The 24,444-nt window shown below is 42.6% G+C and overlaps 1 protein-coding gene across 2 annotated transcripts in view; it reads left to right on the top strand.

Moving 5' to 3' along the window:
* OXSR1 (oxidative stress responsive kinase 1) overlaps window positions 1-24,039 on the top strand; it is an 87,465-nt gene extending 63,426 nt beyond the window's left edge. For both annotated transcript variants that reach the window (XM_031059733.1, XM_031059734.1), the window contains 12 exons: window positions 2,693-2,794; window positions 5,357-5,490; window positions 7,320-7,368; window positions 9,955-10,020; window positions 10,262-10,384; window positions 14,939-14,974; window positions 16,601-16,774; window positions 18,235-18,311; window positions 19,181-19,233; window positions 19,558-19,626; window positions 20,471-20,535; window positions 21,381-24,039. In XM_031059733.1, the coding sequence (XP_030915593.1) occupies window positions 2,693-2,794; window positions 5,357-5,490; window positions 7,320-7,368; window positions 9,955-10,020; window positions 10,262-10,384; window positions 14,939-14,974; window positions 16,601-16,774; window positions 18,235-18,311; window positions 19,181-19,233; window positions 19,558-19,626; window positions 20,471-20,535; window positions 21,381-21,455 (1,023 nt within the window). In that variant the 3' untranslated portion in view covers window positions 21,456-24,039. The remainder of the gene's footprint in view (window positions 1-2,692; window positions 2,795-5,356; window positions 5,491-7,319; window positions 7,369-9,954; window positions 10,021-10,261; window positions 10,385-14,938; window positions 14,975-16,600; window positions 16,775-18,234; window positions 18,312-19,180; window positions 19,234-19,557; window positions 19,627-20,470; window positions 20,536-21,380) is intronic.
* Window positions 24,040-24,444: the final 405 nt, after the last annotated feature.

A 24,444-nucleotide genomic window follows, 5' to 3' on the forward strand; every position in this document is an offset into this window, starting at 1 on the left:
TTCACAGAGAAAATTGTACCACAGTCTTACCAAGGCATTTGCAGTAGCTGTCGATGGCACTGATGTTCACTGCCATGAACATTCTGAAAATTATCCCTCATTCCCTTAAAATCAGTTTGACAGAGGCCTGGGTTTCTGGCAGGTGTGCTAAGCAGAAATATAACTGGCTATAAATGGGCTTCCATTTTCCTTTAAAATTTTTTTAAACAAAAATATTTAAGGATTTGTTTTATTAAAGTGAATCCACCTCGATACATTTCTCCTTGCTGTTGTTTCCAGTAAAATATTTTGAAGATGGGAGGATCTTGAATAAAACCCCCATGTATATCTGTATCTAAAATCAAATGCAGCTAAACACAAGTGCATTACAGTGCATTTTTCCAATATCTAAAACTCCCTGAGGAATGGAGATCATTTTGGAGTAGCTTAAATATATTATTGATGAAAGGCTTGTTCAATGTTTGGCCTTTTCAGTGGCTCCCCATGGTGGTACTGAGGGGCCAGTGCATTCCAGCACTGCTGCAGCCTCCTCAGAGTGCAGGTCTAACAGGGCAGGATAAAGCCACACTTCCCAGGTCAGGGTTGTCTTTGCAAACTTGATTCTGAGCTGCTTCACTGTCATATTCTTCTGGATTTTTTTATTTAATTCTGAGTTAAAATAAATAAAAATAGAGTATTTGGTTTTTCTGAAGCTAGATTAGAGCTGCCCCTTGCTTTTCTGTCCTGTGTGTTGTGCTCAGACCTCAGCAGCCTGGCCAGGACCTAATGGTGCTGCTCCAGGCTCTTTGCAGCTGCAGTCCTCAGGACAAAAGGGAAAAATACCTTAAAGAGAGAGCTAAAAATTGGAAATGAAGGTTTCAGTGACAAAGTGAGGGGTGGTTCCCCACAAACGTGTTTCCAAAGGAGGAGAAATTTTTTACAGAGTGCAGTACCTGCACCAAGGCTGTGCACATGGAACCAGTTGCAAATATCAAATCCAAGCAGTATTTTAATGTGATGCTGATGATGCTGATGTGAAATCCTTCCATGCCCATTAGATGATCTTGCTGCCTTCCAGCAGGTGTCACTCTGAGCCACTGGATCCAGCCAGGAAGAGGGACAGAGAGCTTGCTCTAAGTTAGCCTTTCACATGTAGATATTATCGACCCAATTCTATCTTGTTTACTTCAGCACCATTAAATTCCTCCAGAATGTTAATGTTTGATTGCTCAACATTGTCTTTTAATGTATGGTCACTTGATGGATTTATGGCAAAAAAAGAAGCTGATGAGGAAAATAAATGTTGTTGATATAAACTAACTGCAGGGTAGTGACTAATGTATTGGACAGATGTCAAGATGAACTACTGCAGACAGTTTTGAGCTTTTTAGCCCTCACTTGCAAGCAGGATTATGTGAAATAATGAAAAAAAACCCCTCGCACTAAACTGTTAAAATCCTGTCAGGAAATGGAGAGATGTACAGTGTATTGGTGTGCTGCAAGAATAAATGAAAGATGGAGCTAAGAAATGCCTAAAAGTTATTCTCCAAACCTAAAAATAGTGTGAGAAGACAAAAAACTACCCTTAAGGTGTATTTCTTCTTGTCCTGTGCTCTTTTAAATGTTACTAGATATCTGCTTGTTTATTTAACTGACTTGAAATCTGTTCAAAGTCATGGCATCCATAAACTAAGGCACTTCAAGAAACATTTCAGACTTTTAGGGCTCATGAAAATTGTGCTAACAGAGTGGAAGAAATCAGTGCAAGATATAAATTCCTGTCTCTACAACAAGTTTCAGTCCAACTCTAGTATTACATGACAAATAGTGCAGGAGGGGTTTTTGTTACTTTGCCAAGATTCAAGATCATCTTTGAGGTAGCTTGGGGAATGCTTTTGGCTGCATCACAAGGAGTGTCTTTCTGAAGCTTGTAAGGTTAGCTGAGCACAGTACTCCTGTTAGCTCTGCTCTGATCCAATTTTCATTTTTCCATAGTGTAGTTAGAAGAAACACAAACCATCCTAAGCAACCAAAATGCTTTGATTTTCAGAGCTGCTCTTGAAGTTAGTACATAATGTCTCTCCCCTGCAGCGGAGAAAGCAAGTGCCAAAATATTACCTAATGATAATGAGGAAGTAACTGCTTTGGCATATGAAATATTTTTTCCTGTGCAGGAGGGGAAGTAAATGCTATAAATTTTCCTGAACAAGCCTGTGTTTAATGTCAAGTGCAGAAGCTACTGTTAATTAGTGGAGGGAAAGATTAGTCTGCAGGCAGGAATGAGGGGCTTTTACTGGGCTGGTGTGTTGTAAAGTTCCAGGATGGAGCATATTTGCAGTCAGGTTGATTAAAAGTGTAGTGAGGCAGGTGTCCCAAGGGGTAGCAGTCCATCTATTAACTATATGAGAGTTTTATTGCACTGTGTAATGACTCTCTGTGTCTGTGTGTAGAAGTCAGAGCCTGGGTTCACCCAGTGCTCCTTTATGTTCTGCAGTGGAGTTTATGGCAGAGCAGTCCTGGTTGTACAGTGCACAGCCATGATTTTCACCAGACTGTGACTTCTAAAACACCTCCTTGAAGTATGAGGAGCTGGGGGAGAGAAGGGAGAAAGTGTTGTTTCCATCTCTATAGTGCTGGTTTTCCAAATTCATGGGGAGAGGGTGTGTGAAAGGACAGCAAGAGGCACATGATAACATCCTCTAATATTTTTCAGGTCAGAGGATATGATTTCAAGGCAGACATCTGGAGCTTTGGGATTACTGCTATTGAACTGGCCACAGGAGCAGCTCCTTACCATAAATACCCTCCAATGAAGGTGAGCAGATCTCCAGATATTTGTGGAAGATAAGGGATCAGTGTGTTCATTGGATGTTTTCAAGAATTTGGCTAGCATGTTGCACAGAAGAGTTTGTCCTCTCAACTTAGCACACTGCATAGAAGAATTTGTCCTTTCAACCTGCACTTGTGGATCATGATGTTCTGGGATGTATCGAGTCACCTTTTAAAAATACACCCCTTCATCAGCATTATCTGAACGTGCAGTTTTTATTTAGATCCTGAGTCTCACCATTCTTAAGGAAAGTGCTGTGTGTTTTAAACCTCTGAAGTCAGCAGTTGTTTTTAGGGTTGTAAATAATGATCCAGAATGCCTTATGGGCATCCAGTGACACTTGGCTAGCCATTCTTTCTCTTGCACTGATAATCCTTCTTAATGCCTGTCAGACATTCTCTTGATACCTCTCCTGTTACCAGTTATCCAAAAGAATGTTTAATTTTGTTTAACGCCGACAATCCTGTCAATCACTGATCCAGTTCAAAGTACCACATCAGTATGAAACTGTGATGTTGTCAACAATAGTATTTTATTAAGGTTGAAATTAAAGAAATGTTATTTAAACCGTGACACACCAAAATTTTTTTTCAAATATCTTGAACCTTAGATCACCTTATAAGTTTGGCCAACTTTCTGTTTCATGGCTCTTGAACCAGGAGCTGCTTCTAGCATGCTGCTCATCTCCTTTGTGGTATCTGATGAGGCTTTGTCTCAATCACAAAACTTTAAGCCCCTTTGGCCCATCCTCTTGAAGGCCAGTTTTGTTCCCCTCCTGGGATGTGTGGTCCTTGGGATCAAACACAAGCATGTGGAGAGCCTGTCCTACCCCCCAGGCTCATGGTTAGAGCAGTGACCTGGGACATGAGGCCTGTGGGTGTCAAGTCCCTCCATTGCTGGCACTGGGACAGTGATGTTTTACACAGGCACATAGTGACAGGATAAAGGGGAGTGGCTGTAAGCTGAAAGAGGAGAGATTTAGGTTAGATGTGAGTAAGGAATTCTTTACTGTAAGGGTGGTTAGGCACTGGAATGTGTTACCCAGAGAAGCTGTGGATGCACCATCCCTGGAGGTGTTCAAGGCTAGGCTGGGTGGGAATTGGAGCAGCCTGGGCTAGTGGAAGGTATCCTTGTGCATGGCAGGGGGATTGGAATTAAATGAACTTTAAGGTCTCTTCCAACCCAAACCATTCAATGACACTGTGGACAAACTCCCATTTTTTCAGTCTTACCTGCTGAAGTGCTGTGAAAGTTGGGTGTCACTTCTCAGGGCCTGGGTGCATCCCTCCCACACCACAATCACAATGGCATTTGGAAATCCAGCTACTCCTAACTCAGAACAGGCACATCCATGCCAAATGGATGGACTTTGAACAGGGTTAACTCTTGTAGAACAGAATTACTTTTAAGAATTGTCATCTACGTGCAGGGACTGTTGAGAGGCTGAGCAGTTCAGAAATGCCATTAAATTTTCTACAATATCAGTGGCTGTGGCAGAGCAAAGAGCACTTCAGGGGAAAGTGCTGCTGGTTCAGGTGCTGCTGGTTTTATTGATATTTTCTTCTGGGCTGGGGTTATTGATAGTGTTTTACAGCAGCTCTTACAAATTTTACTTCAGTTTATTGTGGTTTGAATGCACAGGATGAAGCTTTGAATACCAGCATCACCTGTTTAGTATCAACAGCACCTACTTAGTGCTGTCATATGCTAGATAGAATTGAGTACCCAGTTCTGTGAGGTTTGGGTTGCAGTCATGCAGCCTGCAAGAAGCCTTCTCTATTTTATTTATTGAATGTAATTTTATTGCACTGCAGATTAATTTTGTTATGCAGCAAAATTACTCATGCATTAAGTGACCCTTCAAGGAGTGGGGAAGAAAGCAGGGAATTCTGTCATGGGCTGTGTAATTTCAGCTAGATTGATGGGCTTTTGCTGCCCTAAGCAATGTAGCTGTTGAAAGCTATTTAAATGTGCTATGTGCTGTTTCCTCTTCTAAAAATAGATGTTCATCTGTATGTAGGTGACAAGTGGAAATGGAAATGAGTAATTTTCTTCCTTTCCTTCAGAATATTTAAGTGATGTGAGGGAAAGAACCAGTTTGGCTTGATAGCTGCTTATGTGAGGAATGTCTTCACTGCTGTCACTCTGGTACATGGAAGTGAACTCATGTATCTTTTTATGTTACCCCTCTGTCTTTAATTTGATTTCTAGCTGAGAAATACCTCAGGGAGGTACATTGAATCAAAAGCTTTGCACAACTGCTCATCTCGAATGAGGAAAACTGGTAAAATCCTGCTCTGCTTGCACTTTTAATCCACAAAACAGACCTGAAAAGACATTCCAGCCTTGTGTTTGGCCCACAGACTGCAGAGTGGACCAAGAGATGGGATGGAAAGCAGTAACTTAAATTGTGGGTCTTTGTTGTTAACACATCCTTGTTGACTCAGATGCTTGATAAAAGTGCTTGTCTAAAATACATTTTCCCCAAGATCTGTCTCTGACAAAACCCAAGAAAGATCTCATTCCCAATAGCAATAATTATTTCAGGTTCTAATGCTGACACTACAAAATGATCCTCCATCTTTGGAAACTGGTGTGCAAGATAAGGAGATGCTGAAGAAATATGGGAAATCATTTAGGAAGATGATTTCATTGTGCCTACAAAAAGACCCTGAAAAAAGGTAAGAATGGATCCCACCAAAATAAATTAAAATAAACAATTTTATTAAACTCAGAAACATCATTATGTTCCCTATTTTTTGAAGTTGGTATGCTCTCTGCCCCTCCAACCTTTCAGTCACAAGCAACACAGCAATCTTGCTGTGTGGCAACAAATTCTCTGTCCTTATTTTTATGGATAAATATCTGGCACTGTGCCTGGCCAGGGCACACATTTTCCATTTGGGTTAATGAGAGTGCATCCCAGTCCACTGCCTGGGTAGGACCATTCTCCCTTGGCCACCTCCAACAGGTGACTTCAGTTCATGTTTTGTTCCCAGTCAAAACTGCTTTGTGTTTACAAATCAGAAATTACAGGTTGGGCAATGTGTGTTTACTTGCAAAAACTACATAAATAAACTTTTTAAAATTTAGCAGTGCAGAGAAGGCTTTCAGTGTAGCTTTGACTTGTTTAATTATATGTAATATTTGGTTTGGGTAGGAAATCAGGAAAAACACTGACAAATTTTACCAACATGTTTTCATCAATACAGATTGCTTAAGTGACCTGATGACACTTTCAGCCTTCCTTGAACAGTATCTTGACTACTCAGTGACGTAGGAAATATTACCAAGGGGATGCTGTGTGTGCTGTGCCATTTTTAATACCTCTTAGGTTGTTTTTTTTTTTCTTCCTCCTCAGTAAGCAGACTTAATTTTGGAAAGGAAAAAGTGCTTTCATAAAATAATAATAATGAAGACATTTTTCAGTTCCCTCTTGTGTCAGATCCAGGAACACAGGCTTCTCACGCACTGTGCAATGAGTCTCTCTCTTCTAACAAGCATTACACTTGAAATGCATAATGAATCCAGTAGAGTGCTTGATAAAAGTTGATAGCTGGGGTGGTTTTTTTTTCCCAGCATGACATTTTTTCACCTTTCTAAAGCATATCCTATCCTTGTAGGTTAGAATGTGTGCTGGTCAGGTTATATATAATCACTGAATTGTGGCACAGCCCTGCTCTCCTCAAGCACTTCTAACAACCACTGGCATTGTCCTGACTGTGGGAGCAGGAGGTTGGCATATTGCATGGGAAGAGAATTCAGTGCAACTGCTTTTTCATTATTTTAGGGGCTCCCTTGCTCTGAGGTGGATGCCTTTTGTTGGAGTAGTCTGTGATAAGATAAACCCTGTGATGAATGGCCTTTGCAAGTCACTGATTAAACTCTGTTACTATTTAAGCCCTGTTGGCAGTGTGGAAAATGCTTTAAGCTGCCACTTTCTCATGCAGGCTTGAGTCTTTAGCAAATTCCTCCTAAACCAACCAAGGGATGTCTCTCACTTTCCAGTATTTATTCTGAAATCTGACTTAAAGGGGAAAATAGTTTATACTTGTTCATGTTCTTTTGGATCAAGATTGATCATGCTGCCTTTGTTTAATAGAACTAATTACTACACACATTTAATCAGGGGTCTCTGAAATAACTGTTACTTGCACAGGGTGAGTACTGCACTCCAGTGATGATTCTGTGATTTCCATTTTGAGCAATTTTTTTCTGTGATTCTGTTGCTATCTAAGTCTCAAGTTCAGCATCAAAATGGGAGCAAATTCTCCCCACCAGTCCCAAGTTATTAATTTCTTTTGAACAGAATAAGCCTTGTTCAGAATACACTGAGTAATTTAAAAGATTGCTGGTGTAAAATTTACTTGGAATACATTGATTTTAGGGGAATTATACAGGAGAAGCTGATGCCCTCACGAGATGCCAACAAGCTGCAGCAGCCTGGAAGACCGTTGGGTTGAAAGGGAGCATTTATAATTGTCTTTTCTACATCTGTTTTTATTGACAGACCAACAGCAGCAGAACTCCTAAGACACAAATTTTTCACAAAAGCAAAGGTAAGAAAACACTTCCTAAACTGATTTGTGCAGAGGCTGTGGAAAGGACTTTTCAGAAGCATGATAGGTGTGGGTGACAGCTTTACTGGCAGGAGTGTGGGCTCTTTCACTTGGAGCCAGCAGAGCTGAGCGAGTTGAATGGGTCATTGTGAAGGAGCAGAATAAAATCCCCCTTCTGTATCTCCTGTGTATGGTGTTGTTAACAGAAATTATCTAGGAATTCTTGAGCATTCAGTGCCCTTTGGGTTTGTTCTTCCTTTGTAATGGTGCCATTCTGGCTGCCTGTCCAACCACAGAGGTCTCTGCTGCAGTGAGTGTAACTTAGATTTTAGTAAACTCTCCAATCAGTCTGTGTGTGAGGGGCTGAATGAGGCCCACTGTGCAAGAGCTACCTAAAGATATTTCACCCTGTGTTGCCTTATGGAAAGTGAAGATCTTGTGATACAAACCAGTGGGAAACTCCCATTTCTAGCCTTGGAGTGAAGTGCCAGCAAGCATTATGTAATTACTGCCTGGGGATTAGTGCATCTGCAACGTGCAAGGTCTTACTGAGGGAGACAGACAGCAGTAACACAGGGCAGGATTTGCATTTCCATGAGCATGGGGAATGTTTTCTGTTTGCTTATTTTTTTTTTGTGATCAAAGTGCACAGGATTTATACAGACTACAGATTAAACTGTCAAAAAGAGACTGCATACTTGGCATAGCACAGCAGCATCACCAATTAATGAGAGTAGTTTTCACCTCCCAGATTAAGATGCTTAAATGGATTTGGCCACACCAGGTATCTGTACAGGAGCTGGATGCCCTATTAAAGCTGACAGGAATCTTTACAGGTGCAACCCAGGGAGAGTTGCACTTCCTCTTCATGAGGATCAGCATCATGAAGTGCTGATCTCTTTGGTGACCAGTGACAGGACCTGAGGGAATGGCCTGAAGCTGTGTCAGGGGATGTTCAGTTTGGATATTAGGGAAAGGTTCTTCCCCCAGAGGGTGGTGGGGCACTGAACAGGCTCCCCAGGAAATGGTCACAACCTCAAGGCTGCCAGAGCTCCAGGAGCATTTGGACACCAGTCAGGTGGGATTGTTGGGGTGTCTGTGCAGGGCCAGGAGCTGGACTCGATCCTTGTGGGTCCTTTCTGACTCGGGGTATTGTGTGATTTGATAATTTTATGAACCAGGGAAGTCTGGAGAGTGATCCAGTTGATGAAATGCAGAAGTTTGCTTTAGGGCAGGTTTAATTGGTGTCTGGGCTCTTGACAGTATTAACTGGGGTTTCACTGTCTGTAGTGGGATTTTAGGCAGCTGATTAGTCTGCATCTGTATGCTTTATGCACACTTGGTGTCCAAAGTGACAAGATGGTTTACACATTGCTGACCTTTCTCCGTTTGGTTCTGCAAGTTCTGGTTCATGTTACACTTCATTGTGTGTTAAATCTCCTTTGTGCTTTCATTAAGCTGCTGGAAGCATATTAGCATAGGTGGTGATAGAAAATTAACATTATTGTAAATGAGGCATTGCTTAACCAGCCAGCATCTGGAGTGCAAACCTGTGCCAGTTCACACTTGGGGTTAAATTACTGTCACACATCAGCCACTGCCAAACTGACAGCTGGAGCTTGAGGGCTGAAGAGTGCAGCTTCTATACATCTATATTGAGTCATACATTTAAATACCATCTAGGTTATGCAAAAGAATGGTTTGATAGTGCTGGGAGCCACTTATCAGGAATGACAGTGTGTCTTGAGACTCTCCATCCTGCCTGCAAGCAACCATCCTGGGGGAGTTCTGGGAGCTCTGCGTGGGCAGGGACAGCAGAGCTTTCCAACTGCACTGGTGTGCTGTGGAATACCCAGCCAAATGCCAGAATGCTGGCCTGGACTGCCCTGCTTCCCCTGCTGCCACAAGCTTGGCCCCACACTTCAGCAGTGAGAAAATTGTATTCTCAGGAGCCCACACTGGCCACTCTGGAGCAGCTTGCTGAAGAGGAAATTTAATACAATAAAGCATCCATAGCAGTTTTCAGTATTCAGTCTGTTGTGATCACTGCATTTACTTCCTCTCTAAACATAAATGCTGTACATTTTTCAGCCACTTTAAATCTTGCCGTCCCAGTTTCTGTTTGCTCCAGCACAGAGGGATTCCTACATCCCAACCTGTCTGAGGTTTGCCTTTGACAGTTGGACAGGCATAAATGTAGGAGTAAGATAAAGGAAAGAGGTTGAATCCAGGTGGTGTAGTAGCTGCAAGTGGAAGAATGCCAAATGCCTCAGCAGGGTACCAGATACTGCAGTATAATATGTGTATTTCCAAATAAATCAGACTAATATCCAGCTCCTCAGTTGTTAATTCCATGTCACTTTGCATAAGGAGAGTGCCACTGTTAACTGAAAAGGTATTTAAGATGAAACATCACATACTGCAGCCCAAAGTAGGGGAGTGGTTAATATCCTTGGGGGAGTTGGGATGAAACATGTAAACCACTTTCTGCTAGAAACAGCTTAACAGTTACTTTATCAGAGACAGTGAAGGCATCAAAGGACATTTTCAGCAATGCAAATGTTTGGTAATTTTTTTTCTTTGCAGAATAAAGAGTTTTTACAAGAGAAGATGTTGCAGAGAGCACCAACAATCACTGAAAGATCCAAAAAGGTACTGAAAACCTCCTGGGCTCTTGCTGTTACAGCTGTACTATTTTTTTGTGCTTGTATTCACATTTTAATAATAACTACTGGAGTACAGCTTTTTCTAAGTAGAGCTATTAGTTTCAATAAAATAATCAGACACCATGGCAGGTGATGGAAACTGAAGATGTTCTGGTGCTGTTTCTTCTAAAATCAGCTGTAGAAACTGTTTGCTTGAGATGTAAATTCTGTGTTCTTGTGCTGGGCAGGTCCGGAGAGTCCCAGGCTCCAGTGGGCGTCTTCATAAGACTGAAGATGGTGGCTGGGAATGGAGTGATGATGAGCTTGATGAGGAAAGTGAGGAAGGCAGAGCAGCAATTTCACAGCTCAGGGTGGGTCCTCAAACTCCACTGTCTCTGTTTTGTTGTCCAGTTGTGGTAGGTCTAAAACTATTTGGGGAGCACATGGCCTTAAGCATGATACACAGCAAGCTGTAAAGCCTTCCCTAAAGTTGGGAGCTGAAGCAAAGAAAACAGACTGAAGGTTGAAGAAACTGTATTGATCTTTTCTGTCATTGTGGTGGGGCACAGCTGGTCTCATTCAGGAATGTTCAGTATAATTGGAAATGTTAATTCAGACAGCCTGCTCCCAGCTCAGCATACCAATATACTGCAGCTAGGATATTCCCTCTAAGGATGCTGACTGCTTGAGATGCTTTCTTCTGGAAGTGTCAGGAGAGGTTTTATCCTACTGCCCTCTCCAGGATGGAGCTGAAATCAATAGGGCCTGTTCTTATGGCTGATTCCTGAAACATGCAGGGCCTGGTTCTGCCACCCCAGTTACACTGAAATCCATTAATCCTGGTAAAAAACCTCACAGCATCCCTCAAGTCACAGGAGGGATTAGTCTTGTGCTTGAAAATCCTGAAGAAAACACCACTTTCCCCTCTCCCAACACATATACTAGCCCACCAACAACTCAGAGGAATAATGCATGATGATCAGCTGAAAGATTACAATGAATTTTCAGGTTGTCTTCCCCCAGCAGCCACCTGTGTGGGTTTTGACTATAATGGTTTGCCTGGTCTCTTTTCACTACATCAGGTGGCTGGAAGTGGACTGTGTTTTAATCATCCTGTAATTGAATTAGTGAGACAGTGAAGGATGTTTAGAGGAAGCTTTTCAGTGTGAAAGGGAAGAAAGCAGTATTGGTTTGAAGCATTTATCCCTTTACAACTTCTCTCATTTCTCTTTCATTAGTCTGGCATCTGTTGCTGTTCTGAATAGACACTTCAATATTAAATGCAAGATTTTGCATCTTTTCAGCATCTTCTGAAATGCTTGGGTTTTTAAAAGCCATTTGATACAGTAAATGCATTATTTGTGACAGCAACTCTTGTGACTTCTTAAAGAGCTTATTGTGTCCAGCTTCATATTATACATGATCAAGGAAAATCTCCTGGTACCAGGTAGCTACTACTGAAATTCTTTGATGAATAAGCTATAAGATACAAGCTGAATTCTTCTAAATTCCTTTTGTAGGCTAGAATACCATCAAATTTAAGAGGCAATATTGTAAAAGACCCTAATTCTGTTCCAGAGATTATTTAGAACTTGTTGTATCTTGTCTCAAAGCTCAGGCTGCCATGACTTAACACTGTTTACAGTGTTTTGAACAGTACTTACTTGTTTCATTCCTCCTAGGCAGGAAAAAGCGGATTGACACACATGTTTACAAGCTCCTTTTCAAGACAGTTTTTATTTTGATGCTTTGATATATTTTCCTTGTACTGCTGCCTGTCCTGATCACTCTCATTTGGATTGTGCTTGGCCCTTACTTGTAGGTCTCCCATTCAGCAAACCTTTAGGAAAGATTTTGGAGTAGTAGGTCTTGATTCAGTTACCTCCCTGTAGATGTATATTATCACTTTGGAGATACCCCATGTGTAACACAGCACTCTGGGGCTCCCGCACGTTCCAGGATGTCAGGAAGGGCCCTGTGGAACCTCAGACCTCTCTGCATGTCTGCCTGGGTGCTTGAATTTGATTCCTTTTCAAGCAGTCCTAAGACTTGCATCCAAACTGCCAATTTTTTGCCATAAATACAGTGGTATTATTGAGGATTAGTGTTTATCCTGTGGTTTTGGTCACATTTCAAACACTTGGTATAAATTCTACCTGTCTATAAATCCCTCTGCAATTTTAACCAAGTTGTTGGGTAGAATAACTTGTGTTAACTAGGTGCCACCTTTTTTCCCTGCCCCTTGCAGTGGGGGTGGAATAGAGAATTTTTAAAGGTCCTTTCCAACCCAAAATAATTTGTGATTCTGTGATTCCATTTGTACCTCCATTCTACTACAGTAAAAGGAGGCCCTGCAGATTGACTTAATATGCCAAAATACTGAAATATTAACCTGCATAAAATCATCTACATAAATGGAAAGTGCTGGTATTTTTTACTTGTTTCCACTTCACAGAAAAAATAGGGTGAATTTAATATGTGCAAACATATATTTTACAAGTCTCTTCCTAGGATTGCACCTGAAAGCAGGCAAATATTTATTATACCCAAAGCCAAAAATAAATCCTCAATTCACTGAATATGGTGACTTGCTGGGTCAACATTACTTTTTGGATATAAAGACCTTCTGAACTTCCTCTCTGCATTTAAAACCTTGAATTCAAATTAAAGCAGTTGTGCTCTGTGGGCTTTTAAATTGTGCACTTTCTGTTACCTGATAAATCTGTGCAGGGGTGGGTTGTGTGATCACATTTCACTGCTTACTCACATCATCTTTGATTACACAAGCAAAAATTAGAACTAATCTCCAAAGTCATCCTATTTGTGCTTTAGGTAAATGTTTTTTAATGTTTGTCCTGTTTTCTTTCTGTCCATGTGTTTAATAAAATAATAAAATTGTTAAGGTTGGAAAAGACCTCCAGGATTGTTGAGTCCCACTGATAGCCCAGAGCCACTGTGTTCACCACTGACCCTGTTCCCAAGGGCCACCTCTTCATATTTTCTGAGCACCTCCAGAGGTGGTTACTCTACCACTTTACTGAAAGCATGCCCAGGGAAGAAATCTTTCCTGATATCCAATCCAAACCTTCCGTGGTGCAACTTGAAGCCATTTCTTCTTTTTACTTGTTACCTGGGAAAAGAGCCTGCTCCCCACCTGGCTGCACCCTCCTGTCAGGGAATTGTGGAGACTGAGAAGGTCCCCTCTGAGCCTCCTTTCCTCCAGGCTGAGCCCCCCTCACCTCTCTCAGCTGCTCCTGGGGCTCCAGAGCCATTCCCAGCTCTGTTGCCCTTCTCTGGACTCGCTCCAGCTCCTCAATGTCCTTCTGGTAGTGAGGGGCCCAAAACTGAACACAGCACTCAGGGTGCCTCAGCAGTGCTGAGTACAAGGGACAGTCCCTGCCCTGCTCCTGCTGGCCACACTGTTCTTGATCCAGGCCAGGTGCCATTGGCCTTCTTGGCCACCTGGGCACTTGCTGGCTCATACTCAGCTGGCTCTCACTACTTCTGTTGGTCATTTATCTGGATCAGCTGTCAGCTGAGGGGCAGGGCCAGTGTTTCCATACTCATCTGTACTTAGCACACTGATCTTTCCTTTTATGTAATTCCTTGAGGTATCCAGGTACTCTTTGATATGAGCTTTGTTCCTGGAAGAGCACTGCAGCAGCTGTGGCCTGCAGGTGTGGAGCAGGGCTGTTTCTCTGGGAGCAATGCCATGTTTTTCATCCCACCTGGTAACTGTCAAGTGAAGGCTGAGCCCACTGAGATGGATTCCAGGCTTTACCTTTCTGGCTGTGTGACTTTTTCCCTGACACTGCCTACACACAGTCATGCTGAGGGAACTGTTCCTTCTCCCCCTGTCCAGAGGCATTTTTGGAACTTGCTGTTCTGAGAGTAAGACTTCTTAACTTTTTCTCACAAGAAACCTTTGACTCATATACTACAAATTGCTCTGATCTGCACTCATTAAGGTAGTGGCTTCTGTTAGTGGAGAAACTGTCTCAGGGTAGGGGCCTGATGAGCCTTAATGTTCTGCTGTCCAGCTTGTACTGTTGGACCACAATGTGGAGAAGGAACAGGGTTTTTTATTCCCAGCATGGACCAAAGCATCCCACCTATCTCCACTAACTGGACTTGTTGGAAGTCAAAGTTGCAGGCTCTCTTAATACAGGGCTTTCCAGGAATACTTGGCAATCCCCCCTGCTCATGTGAAACAGCTGGTGCAGTGCTATCTCTGTTTTACTGATAAGCAAGAGTTGGTCATGTTGCTTTGCCTGCACTTTCCACATTGTTCCCTGCTCTCTTCATATCACTGCTGAGTGTGCACCCACCTGTCAGTTCTCTGCTTTCTCTCACAAAGAGCACAGCAGAATGCAGGGTCCAAGGGCAGGGGGAGCAGGCCAGGGATTTCCTTCTAAAAGCAGCACAAGCAAGGCTGATTCCTCCCTCCCACCCTACAAAGGTTCTGTATGTTTTAAGCAAATTGGTTTGGAAACTACCTCCCTAAGTAAGTGAAGGGAACTTGTTTTCTAGCAGAATTCTGCCAGGCAGATCTGTGTTTATCTTTTTCTGCCAGACTTGAGTAGCTTAAAATAGATTTTCCCAGCTTGATGCTTAAGTGATTTGATCCAATCTGAGTGATTTTCAAGAGTCCTGGATTTTGCTAATGAGTAACAGTGATAGCAATTTAGGGTATTGTGTGCCACTGTGGAAATAATGACTGCAGGGTCTGAAATGTGGCTGTGTTTCTGGGTGGTACAATGTGACAACAAATTGTCTGGTGAACCTTTTATCATGCATCTTAATACACATGTGTAACTTCAAACAATTAGGTAGGTTTCTCATGTTCAGTATGGTTCTGACAAGTCTTCCTAGTCCGTAAGCTTCACTGTGGTCCAGGCAATGACATCTTTTTCTCTGTTTTTTAGTCTCCCAGAGTGAAAGAACCTGTACAGAATTCCGAGGTAAGTTATAATTGCAAATGGCTTCTTGAAAAGATGACTCCTAGTTATTGCTGTTGTTTCAAGGAACATGCTTTATTAGCCTTTGAAAGCAATATTGTGTGAAGTAGCAGCCAGTATCTAGCTGAGCTCTGTTTGAAGAGCTCCCTATAAAAGGAATCCTTGGCTGTGTAGTGCCAAGAGCTCTTCTTGAGGTAAGTTTGTTGTATGTCTTGTCAGCTTGCTGTAGCAAAAGTCTGTTTGTTGCAAGGTAATTAATTGGTCACAATAATAATCTGAGCAAAACAACTCTCCTCATTTCCTCCTTAAAAAAAACCCCAAACTACACAAACCCAACAGAACACAACTTTAGGATGTCTGGTTTGCATTGTCTAATTCTCTGGTTTGGAACCTGTGCTCAGAACTGTGAAAGAATTCTGTAGTAGTATTTGATACCAAGCTCGGCTTCAGTTGCAATTTATAATCTTTCTTCAGTTCGGAACTGTTTCTTACATTAGGACATCTTTGAGTGATAGGAACAGCTTATCTGCCAGAGACTGTGCAGTGTCTGTCTTTTCCCTACCTGTGTTGAAAGATAAACAGAGCTGTCTCTTAGAAATTAGTCTTGGGTTGGGCTGTCCTGTTCTTCCTTTATTTGTTTCCAAGAAGTGTTTATAAAGGGAGATTTTGAGAAAGACTACAGTTCTGGCACTGTAATTTGACATAAATTCTAAATTAAAAAAAAAAAAGAAAAAAAAAAAGCTGAAAAGCCAAATTCCTTTGGCATGAATTTTCCCATTGGAAGTTTCCTGTCCAGGTTTCCAGCATTGAAGGTGATTTATATTTCCTACAACCTGCCAGAGTAAGCTAGAGGGCAAACTGAAGTGCTGTCAAGCTGACAGTTCTTTGGCTCCCATGCCAAAATTGGTTTCTCTGTACTGAATAACAAGAGGTAAAAAAGAGATTAAATTTCTATTTAGCTCTTTTTCCCTACCCTCCAGTTCATTTCATATGGATTTTTTTTGTTTGCTTGTTGGTTGGGTTTGTTTTTTGCAAGAGACTAAAGTTAAGTCCAATCCTAAATCTTCTCTAGTGTGATTTGAAGAGTTCTGAATTAACTTTTCCTTGACAGCCAAATTACTCTGACATTTGCTTGGTGAAAGGCACAGTTGTCAATAGTTATCTCACTGCTTTGCTGGGGTCTGTTCTCTGAAAGGAACTACAAGTCAAAGCAGGGCTCCTCTGCTCTGAGGGCATGGCTACTTGAAAATACAAGTAGGACTCAGATTCCAGGAAAGAGGGAGACTGAAGGACAGGGGGCTCTCATCCCAGCTGGATATATCTATGTACATGCAGCCTTGCCCCAGAGTTAAATTTTTGTCCAAGATCCACAGCCATGCTGGTATCTTGGTTTACTGGTGAGTAGAACTTGCAAATGTCAGGACAGGATGGGTCCCTGGACATATGGACACATTAAAACCCTGAACACCAACTTGGAATCAGCATTAATGTCCTGGAAGTCTGGAAATACCCTTAGCTCTGAACTTCTCTAAGTGATTTATGTGGCAGACAAACACTTGTGGGAAAGCTGGCGCTCGAATCAAAACCCTTGAGTTCCTTTTCTCACTCTTAACTCCTTTTTGCTTGCAGCTGTTTCCATCAGCTGAGCCTCCAGGTCCTTCACTCAATGCTCCAGCACAGGCACCTACTGAACTACCTCAGGCTGCAGGACAAGCACCTGCACAACCTCCAACTGCTGTACCTCCACCCAGCCAGGCTCCTCCAGCAGCCCCTGCCCCAGCAGCAGCCCCAGCAGCAGCGCAGGTAAGAGCTGCCACCCTTCCTGCAATTTCAGGTTTGCCCTTAGCTGTTCTATTCCAGATTTGCCCGAATAGTCTGAAACAGTGGAAGTTTGACATATTATTGGCAATATTAAAATAGCTTTGATACTTAAACCAACCCCCTTCACATCTCTTTAAAAAGGCCAGTATTTAATCCCTGAATTTTATGCAGCAGTTGAAACACCAGCAGCAGTGAAGGCTGGAGCAGTGTTGGTGTCAGTGACACTTGGGACATGCACTAATAGAATATCTGCCGCTAGTGCCCAACATCTTATTTATTGGTAGTTTGTCCTAAGCTGAACTTCATGAACTTGTGTCATTATCTTCTCTATAGCTCTTAGTGTCAATGTGCTCTTTTTTATAGCTCTACATGGGTTCTTCCTCACAGCTCTGTGTCAGTGTGTGTTATTCTTTGTGGCTCTCCTCTGGTTCTTGTTGCTCACTGGTTACTGTTTTGCAGAGCTCTGGGCTTCTCCATGAACCCTTGTTTGTTTTCACTGACCTGGTGGTTTTCAGCTTGAAGAGAAACCAGGTTGTGATCAGAAGCCCTGAGCTGCATTGCTCAGCCAAAAGCACCTTGGAGTAAAAAGCTAGTTTTAATCAAAGTATTATCTTCCTTTTCTCTTGTGAAAAAACAAGTGGTCTAGATAAAAAACACTTGGTAAAGACTTCTGTGCTTAAATTATCAGCCTGGTGTTGTGTCTGTCTTGTTCCTGCAGGTCTAAAACCCTTGCCTCAGCATGGGCAGTGCAGGTGACTGACCCCTCTCTGTTTTATTTGGGTTTTTGTGGTGGAGATTGAATAACACTTAGCTTTGTACTGGAAATATCACAAGTGCTGTAACAAGTGCAAGGCAACTCCTGGATCCTCTCTACTGGAAATCTGCTGCTAACCAATATGAAATTATTTGATTATATGTTCCAATAGTTACTCAGAAGTAATTTAGAATTGAAAATAGGCAGCTATAAAATTGCTGCTAGATGCTCTTAAAGCCTTTGATTTAATGGAAAAAAAGGTAGCTGAGAGTACATGCTAATCTGCCAATTCATTTTTTTCCTCTTACAGTTGTATCAGGTTTTAAAATCAGATGTTTGGGGCAGGGATTAAAACACAGGAGGTCTTGAAGCTGTCATGAATATCCAAAAACCTTAAGTTTTAATGCAAAGCAAGTAATCTTTTTACATTCTGAAGTCTCCTGGCCTTTCTCAAAGTTGTGCAGCTTTTACTCTTTCCAAGACAATTGCAGAGAGCCTCCTGTTTAAAACTCCTGTGGAGTTTCCCTGGTTCATTGATCTGTTATCTTTCTCGTTGCAGTGCCGTGATTCCAATGATGAGTCAAACTCTTACTTGTATCAACTCTATAGTTGATCAAGGTTATCTCTAGTTTTAAAACCAGAGCAAGATATTGTTAACCTGCCTTAAAATGATGCAATCCTATTGCAGGCCCCACCTACAGCCCCTGCTGCAGCTCCGGTACAGGAAGATGTGAGAGTCCCCATCAACCTTGTATTAAGGTTAAGGTAAGCACACAAAACTGATCTGTTCTATTAACATGAGCCTTTGTAGAGAGCCCCACTGGCACTGGCCTTTTAATTAATAGAGTGGTGGTTAAGTGTGTGTCACCTTGGATTTCATTTGCTCTTCTGAAACTGAGACCTGGAAAAGCAATTTATCACATCCACTTTGGTTTGGCAAAACCTGTATTGAAAGAGGTTTTTATATTTGTGTAAACATTGCTAAAATCTCATGGAGTGGAAAAGAGGAACTAGCTGGGTTCCCTAAAAGGATTCAGAGATCCAGGGGTTCTGGCCTTGTGCTGGTCCATCTTCATCTTCATGCACAACTTCAGACTTCAGCCAGCTCTGAGAGTGAAGAGCTTTTACCCAGCTCAGGGAGTGGATTCTGGTCTGTGTCACTGGAAACAGACAGAAAAAAGAATCTTTCTGTGCTCATTACACACACTGCTGTTTCTCATTAAAGGAACCTGCCTCTCATCTCTGGAGGCATCCTGGCTGTTGGTGGGCATTGGAGTGGGGATTCTGAGCATCACTTCCATAATGTGTGTGCATCTGCAGCCAGTGAGCACTTCCCTCCTCTGAAACGTGCTCCAAGGATGTCTCTGCTGAGGGATCTGAGTTGTTGAGACAGTGGAACAGCATGGCCTTGTAGCAGAGAGGTGGCACTCACCTATCCTGGGCTGCGCCAGGCTCTGTCAGGCTGGGAGGCAGACTGCTGCTTCCACATGCACAGCAGAGTGATGAGTTTCTGCCTTTGAGGGGGTAGAATACAATGAATTCACAGACTGATTATTCAATGACAGCACTCTCTTTTGGCCACCTATCCTGCCATGAAATAGTCTCTCTTATATAAAATTCTCTTCTTTCCACAGGAATTCAAATAAAGAGCTCCATGATATTCGGTTTGAATTCACCCCAGGGAAAGGTGAGCTGGTGGGAAATTCCAGTGTGTGAAGGGGAAGTTTTGTGTTTGGTGGTGTGCTGTTGTGTGTCTGTCCACAGTACCTTCCTAAGGGCTGCTGTGGTTGGGCTTGGAGCACTGCTGTAAAACTCATGGATTTGGCTAAAGTGCAGCCCTTCAGTGAGTTCCAGTGAATTCACAGCACCTGGTATGCACCTTGATATGTCTTTTGTAAAGAGCTCTTCTGCTGTTTGGTTTGTACAAGCTCCTTTAGGTTTCTGTGTGGTGCCTTCACCAGCTGGACAATTTCTGCTCTGTGGTGATGGCTCTTGGGTTTTTCTCCCACAGATACTGCAGATGGTGTGTCTCAGGAGCTCATTTCAGCAGGTCTTGTTGATGGCAGAGATCTGGTAATAGGTAATTACAAATTATTTTTTTCTGCTCTAACCATTTCAGTCATTTTTTGCATGTTAAAAATGACCTGATTAGTGGGTGATAGAAAAATTTCCTCTGTCCTTGTCTTTACCCCAATGGCCCTGCACAACTGGGGTAGGCAACCCCCAGTTTACAAGAAGATGATTTACTTGGTAACACTGTGAAGCAAATGTTCCTTGTAATGCAGAATGAAGTCTAATTGATGCATTAGCCAAATCATTATCATCTGACAGAGATGCATCACCAAACTGCTGCACAAGCCTGTCCTGCTCACAGGTCCTGTGCAAGAAAGCTCTGGGACTGGAATCAGCCAGGCTTTTTGGGTTTAATTAGGGCTGGGGAAGGAAGTGTGAGTTGCACGTGCCCTGGGGCAGCAGCACGAGTTGTATGGGGGGAACAGCTGCCTCAAACAGCAGTTTGATAAATAAATGAATCCTCCTGTGCAGCAGGTGAGACTTTTAAACTGTCAGCACTGCCTGTGTATTCCAACTGCAGCAAGCAAAGCTGTTCCTTGTACACAGGAACAGCTGCTAGTGCAAAATTACCTGGATTTCCAGATGCAGTTGGGCATTTATTACTATTGATCCCATCACATCCTGGGAAAAATAACTACCTCTGAAAGAGTAATGTGATAACAATAACAGCATTTTCACAGTTCAAAGCTTTAGGTTTAAGTAGACTGAGTCTAATTGAGACCTAAACCTTTCCTTATCAGTGTAAAAATTAAGGTTTGTTAAGTAATAGAAAGAGGACTAATGAGTTTGGGATGTTTTTCTCCAGCCTGCCCTAATATTTGCCCATTTTCTTTGTGTCTGTGTGATTTCAGTTGCAGCTAATTTGCAGAAAATTGTGGAAGAGCCCCAGGCAAACAGATCCATCACTTTCAGACTGGTATTTATTCCTGTTCCCTAATTGATCCAGTTGTCCCTTGCAAGGAGAAGGCATTGCATGTAGATGTTTACTGCAGGCATCTGATGTATGCGCTCTAAATCTTCCCTTCTTTCCCAAAGCTTCTTACTGGTTGTGTAACTGTAGGCACTGCAGGCTCCCTGCTTGTATCCTCTGAGCAGCACCTGGGATAAATAAGCATGAGATGATGTGCTAATTAATATATGTAAATGTTGCAGAGGAGTATTTTTGGGGCTTGGGATGTGCACCTGCAGAAATATTTCAAGGCAGGTGGATGGGCTAAGAATTGCCACAGACTCCTTTTTTGGAGGAAGAGAATGAAGGAGGGCCCAGATACGTTGTTCCTGAGGAGGAAATGGGCAAATGAAGAAGACGAAAGGAAAATAAGAGAGTGGTGAGCCAAAACTGAGTAGAACAGGTGAATCTTTCAGAGGTGGTGAAATTCAGGGGGAATTACAGTGGCAAAGCAAAGGTGCAACCCGGTTATTGGGAGTGAAGCATTAAGTGCTCTTATTTAGTCTTCCTGTAAGGAGTTTTCACTTGTTTTACACCAGTTATTGCACATATAATCTCTAGTTGGAGCCGACATTGGCAAAACTTTAGTCCCAGCCCTTCATACATTCAAAAAGACAAAAAAAGAAGGAAAGAAGGCAAAAATACAAAAGCACTCAATTTTAACTTCTTTGGGTAGTGCAGGCTGCTGAATACAGTGCAAAGCTGTCCTGTGGCTGCTTCCTCCCCGCAGCCTGTCTGATACACCTGCTTGTGGTTTCTGCTGGAAGGTAGAACACGTGTGTTGCTATTTGGATCTCTCTTCCCTGTTTCAGGCATCTGGTGTCGACGGCTCCGAAATTCCGGATGATGGCAAACTTATAGGATTTGCACAGCTCAGCATCAGCTAAACATTGGTCCCAGGAGATGTTTCCCAACAGAGAACCCACATGTGCATATTCGTAATGCTTCTGTTAGCCTAAAAAAAAAACCACTACTGCCAAAGAATTGAACTACAGCCCCCTTCCTAGAAGCTTTAACATTTTCCTTAATAGGATCACAAACCTTCCTGAAATTACCGATGACGTTTACACCTTTTGTAAACAACTCTCATGTTTTTGTATCTGTCATCTCAAACATGCAGACCCAACATGTCATTGCCTGCATGTTCATTTTATTATTGCCTTACTTTAAAGAAAAATACTACTGAGTACGAAGCAGGGGGTTCCACTGCTCTGATGATCTTGCCTAAGTGTTTGCTTACATGTGGTTTCATTTTTTTTCACTTGCTGTTTTTGCACAAGTTTTAATACTGAACGGATTTTTTTCTTTATTTTGGTTCTTTACCTGCTTCTCCTTCTATCTGAAACACCAGTGTACATGTTGTTTGGGTCACCTGGAGTGCTGAGAAATCTGCTTCTCTTTGGCTGTGTGTTTTAAAACTGCTTGTTTGAATGCTTGCACCTGAGAAAGCAAGCAGAGTCTTAACCCACAGGAGGGAGAGCTTCTTTCCCTTGTGTTTGTGTTTTGGAGAAGTTCCTTGACTTTGACGTGATAGAAGTCAGCTTCCCTATGTAAACTGCCTTAATTTTTTTTCTTTTTTCTTTATCATTTTGGTTCTCTCCACATGAGTGCCAGGCATGGCATGAGGGCTGAACCTTTTAATTTACATTTAGCAGTCCTTCCTGCTGCTTTCATTCTGCATCTTAGGCGTAGTCTGTTCTTGAAGCAGACCAGGGAGGCATTGCTGCCTGGAAACTGGTCTTTCAGATGATGAACATAATATCCATGGTCACAGGGAGAGGAGATCTATGTCACTCTGCCTTTGGAACAGATGCACTTCCAAGTGTCCCTGAAACCCAGTTTGGTCATGCTTGGCTGGCCTCCCAACTGTGTTCCCCAGTCTTTTGCAAGCTGGTACCTGTGGAACCATCCCTGTCGTGTTTTACAGCAATAAAGAATCACCAGTAGAGTGGCTGTACTGGGCAAAAGCGGGCGCTGGGTTTGTCCCTCCTGCTCTCAATCCCTTGGGTCGTGGGGCTGCACCTCAGCCCAAGCCTCGACGCTTGATCAGGATGTCACTGCACCCCTGTCACACACGTATTTAGCTTTTCTTTCCATGTGGTGTTGAAGTTGAGTTTCTACATGAATAATATAAATTATGCTCTGAGTTTGATAAGAGACACTTGTAATGCAATATGTGAATAATAAATGGTGTTGACTTTTTTTTTCCTACTGTTTCACAGTTGGCCTTTGTAACTGCTCTTGGCTCTGGAGTGTTTTCTACACAGAAGTTGTAAGTCTGTAATTTAACATGCAGATGGAAACAAGCTTTGTTTCCATCAGACACAAACAATGCAGAAACAGAGCGGAATGACTAGGTTCAATTAGGACTTTTGTTCTGTTTCTTTTTTTTCTTTTTTTTTTTTTTTTAATTTCCAAGTCTTCAGATGAACAATCTGTATTTATATCTTGTTCTCTATGAGCAGCTGTGGAAGCTTCCTGAATTGTGCATGTTCTTTTTTTACCGCCCCTGTTGCTTGTAGCCTCTGGGTGGATATTGGGTGTGTCCCCATGGGCTGTTTGCAGCCCCATGGCTGCTGAGTGTGAAGGGGAGGGAGAGGAAGATGAGAATTTGAGAGTGAGATCATCCTGGGGTGCTGAGCCCAGGAAGCAAGTGCACGATAGCAGGGAGTTGGTGGTGGCTGGGTTGGCAAGTGTGTGTTGGCACCATTCCCTGTTGCCTGACACAAAGCACTCCCTACAGTGTCCCCCATTGATCTTGTTGGCTTGGGAAGAGCAGGCTGGCACCTTGATTTTCCCATCACCCTGTGCTCAGTGTGGATGTGTTGGGAGCCTTTAGGATACAGAGACAAGGTAGTTGTGGTACAGTATTATTTTCCCTCTGCCTGCATGCCCTGGGGACCTCCTCATTCATTTGTGTACTGGTGCTGAGGAAGGTTAGGACTCAAACTGCTCAAATGGAACAATGCAGCATCTATTTATTGTTATTCCCCATTTTCCCAAAGCCAGGACTTAGAGAGCTTGAGCTCACGCTAACCCAAGGTTCCGTAGTTCTTTAATGGAGAAAATAAGTGAGGAAGAAGCTGATGGGTTTTGCTCTATGGGTCTCTAGATCTTTTGGGTAGGGATCCAAAATATTTACTTGGGCTATTACAGTGCTAGACAACTGTCTTTTCTGATGTTGTTCCAGTAAGTGCCAATGCTGTTCATAATTGTTTTCCAGTGTCATTAAGAATTTGGTTTTTGTGCAAATTTCTAATCTGAACCTGGAAGCAGGTGGTAATTTTAAGTTAGTTCCTACTTTTAAGGACAATGCTCTGTTAATGAAAACGGATCCTCTTCACAACTTTGGTGTATTGTAGATTATAATGAAAGATGTAAAATAGTCAGGCTTTTTTTCCTTTTTTGGACTTTGTATTTTACTGCATGTGTCTAATTTTTAATCAATAAAGAACAAATTGTCCATTGCCAGGTGTGTGATGTGTGGTTTGCTTGTCACTGGGTTGGTTGGTGTGTCTTGAGGAAGGGATTTGTCTGAGTGGTGTCTGCAACCCCTGGGGTGTTTGTTTGGGGTGGTGGGAGGTTTGACAGCCCCCAGGAAGACTCAGTGGGGAAGGGGAGATCAAGTCCAGGCTGGATGGGGCTCTGAGTGACGTGGGCTGGTGGGAGGTGTCCCTGTCCATGCCAGGGGTGGAACTGGATGAGTTTTAAGGTGCCTTCCGACCCAAACCATTCCATGAGTGCATCTCTGCAGGAGTTGTTTGCAGAAATGGAGCCAGGAGGGCACTCAGGATGGTGCCCTGAGAGCTTGTCTGTAGCCAAGAGGTTTGCTCCAAGCTCTGCATGCCCTCTGCAACTGGGAATGAGCTTCCCATG

This window comes from Geospiza fortis, unplaced genomic scaffold (genome assembly GCF_000277835.1).
Source record: "Geospiza fortis unplaced genomic scaffold, GeoFor_1.0 scaffold182, whole genome shotgun sequence".
Classification (NCBI taxonomy): Eukaryota; Metazoa; Chordata; class Aves; order Passeriformes; family Thraupidae; genus Geospiza; species Geospiza fortis.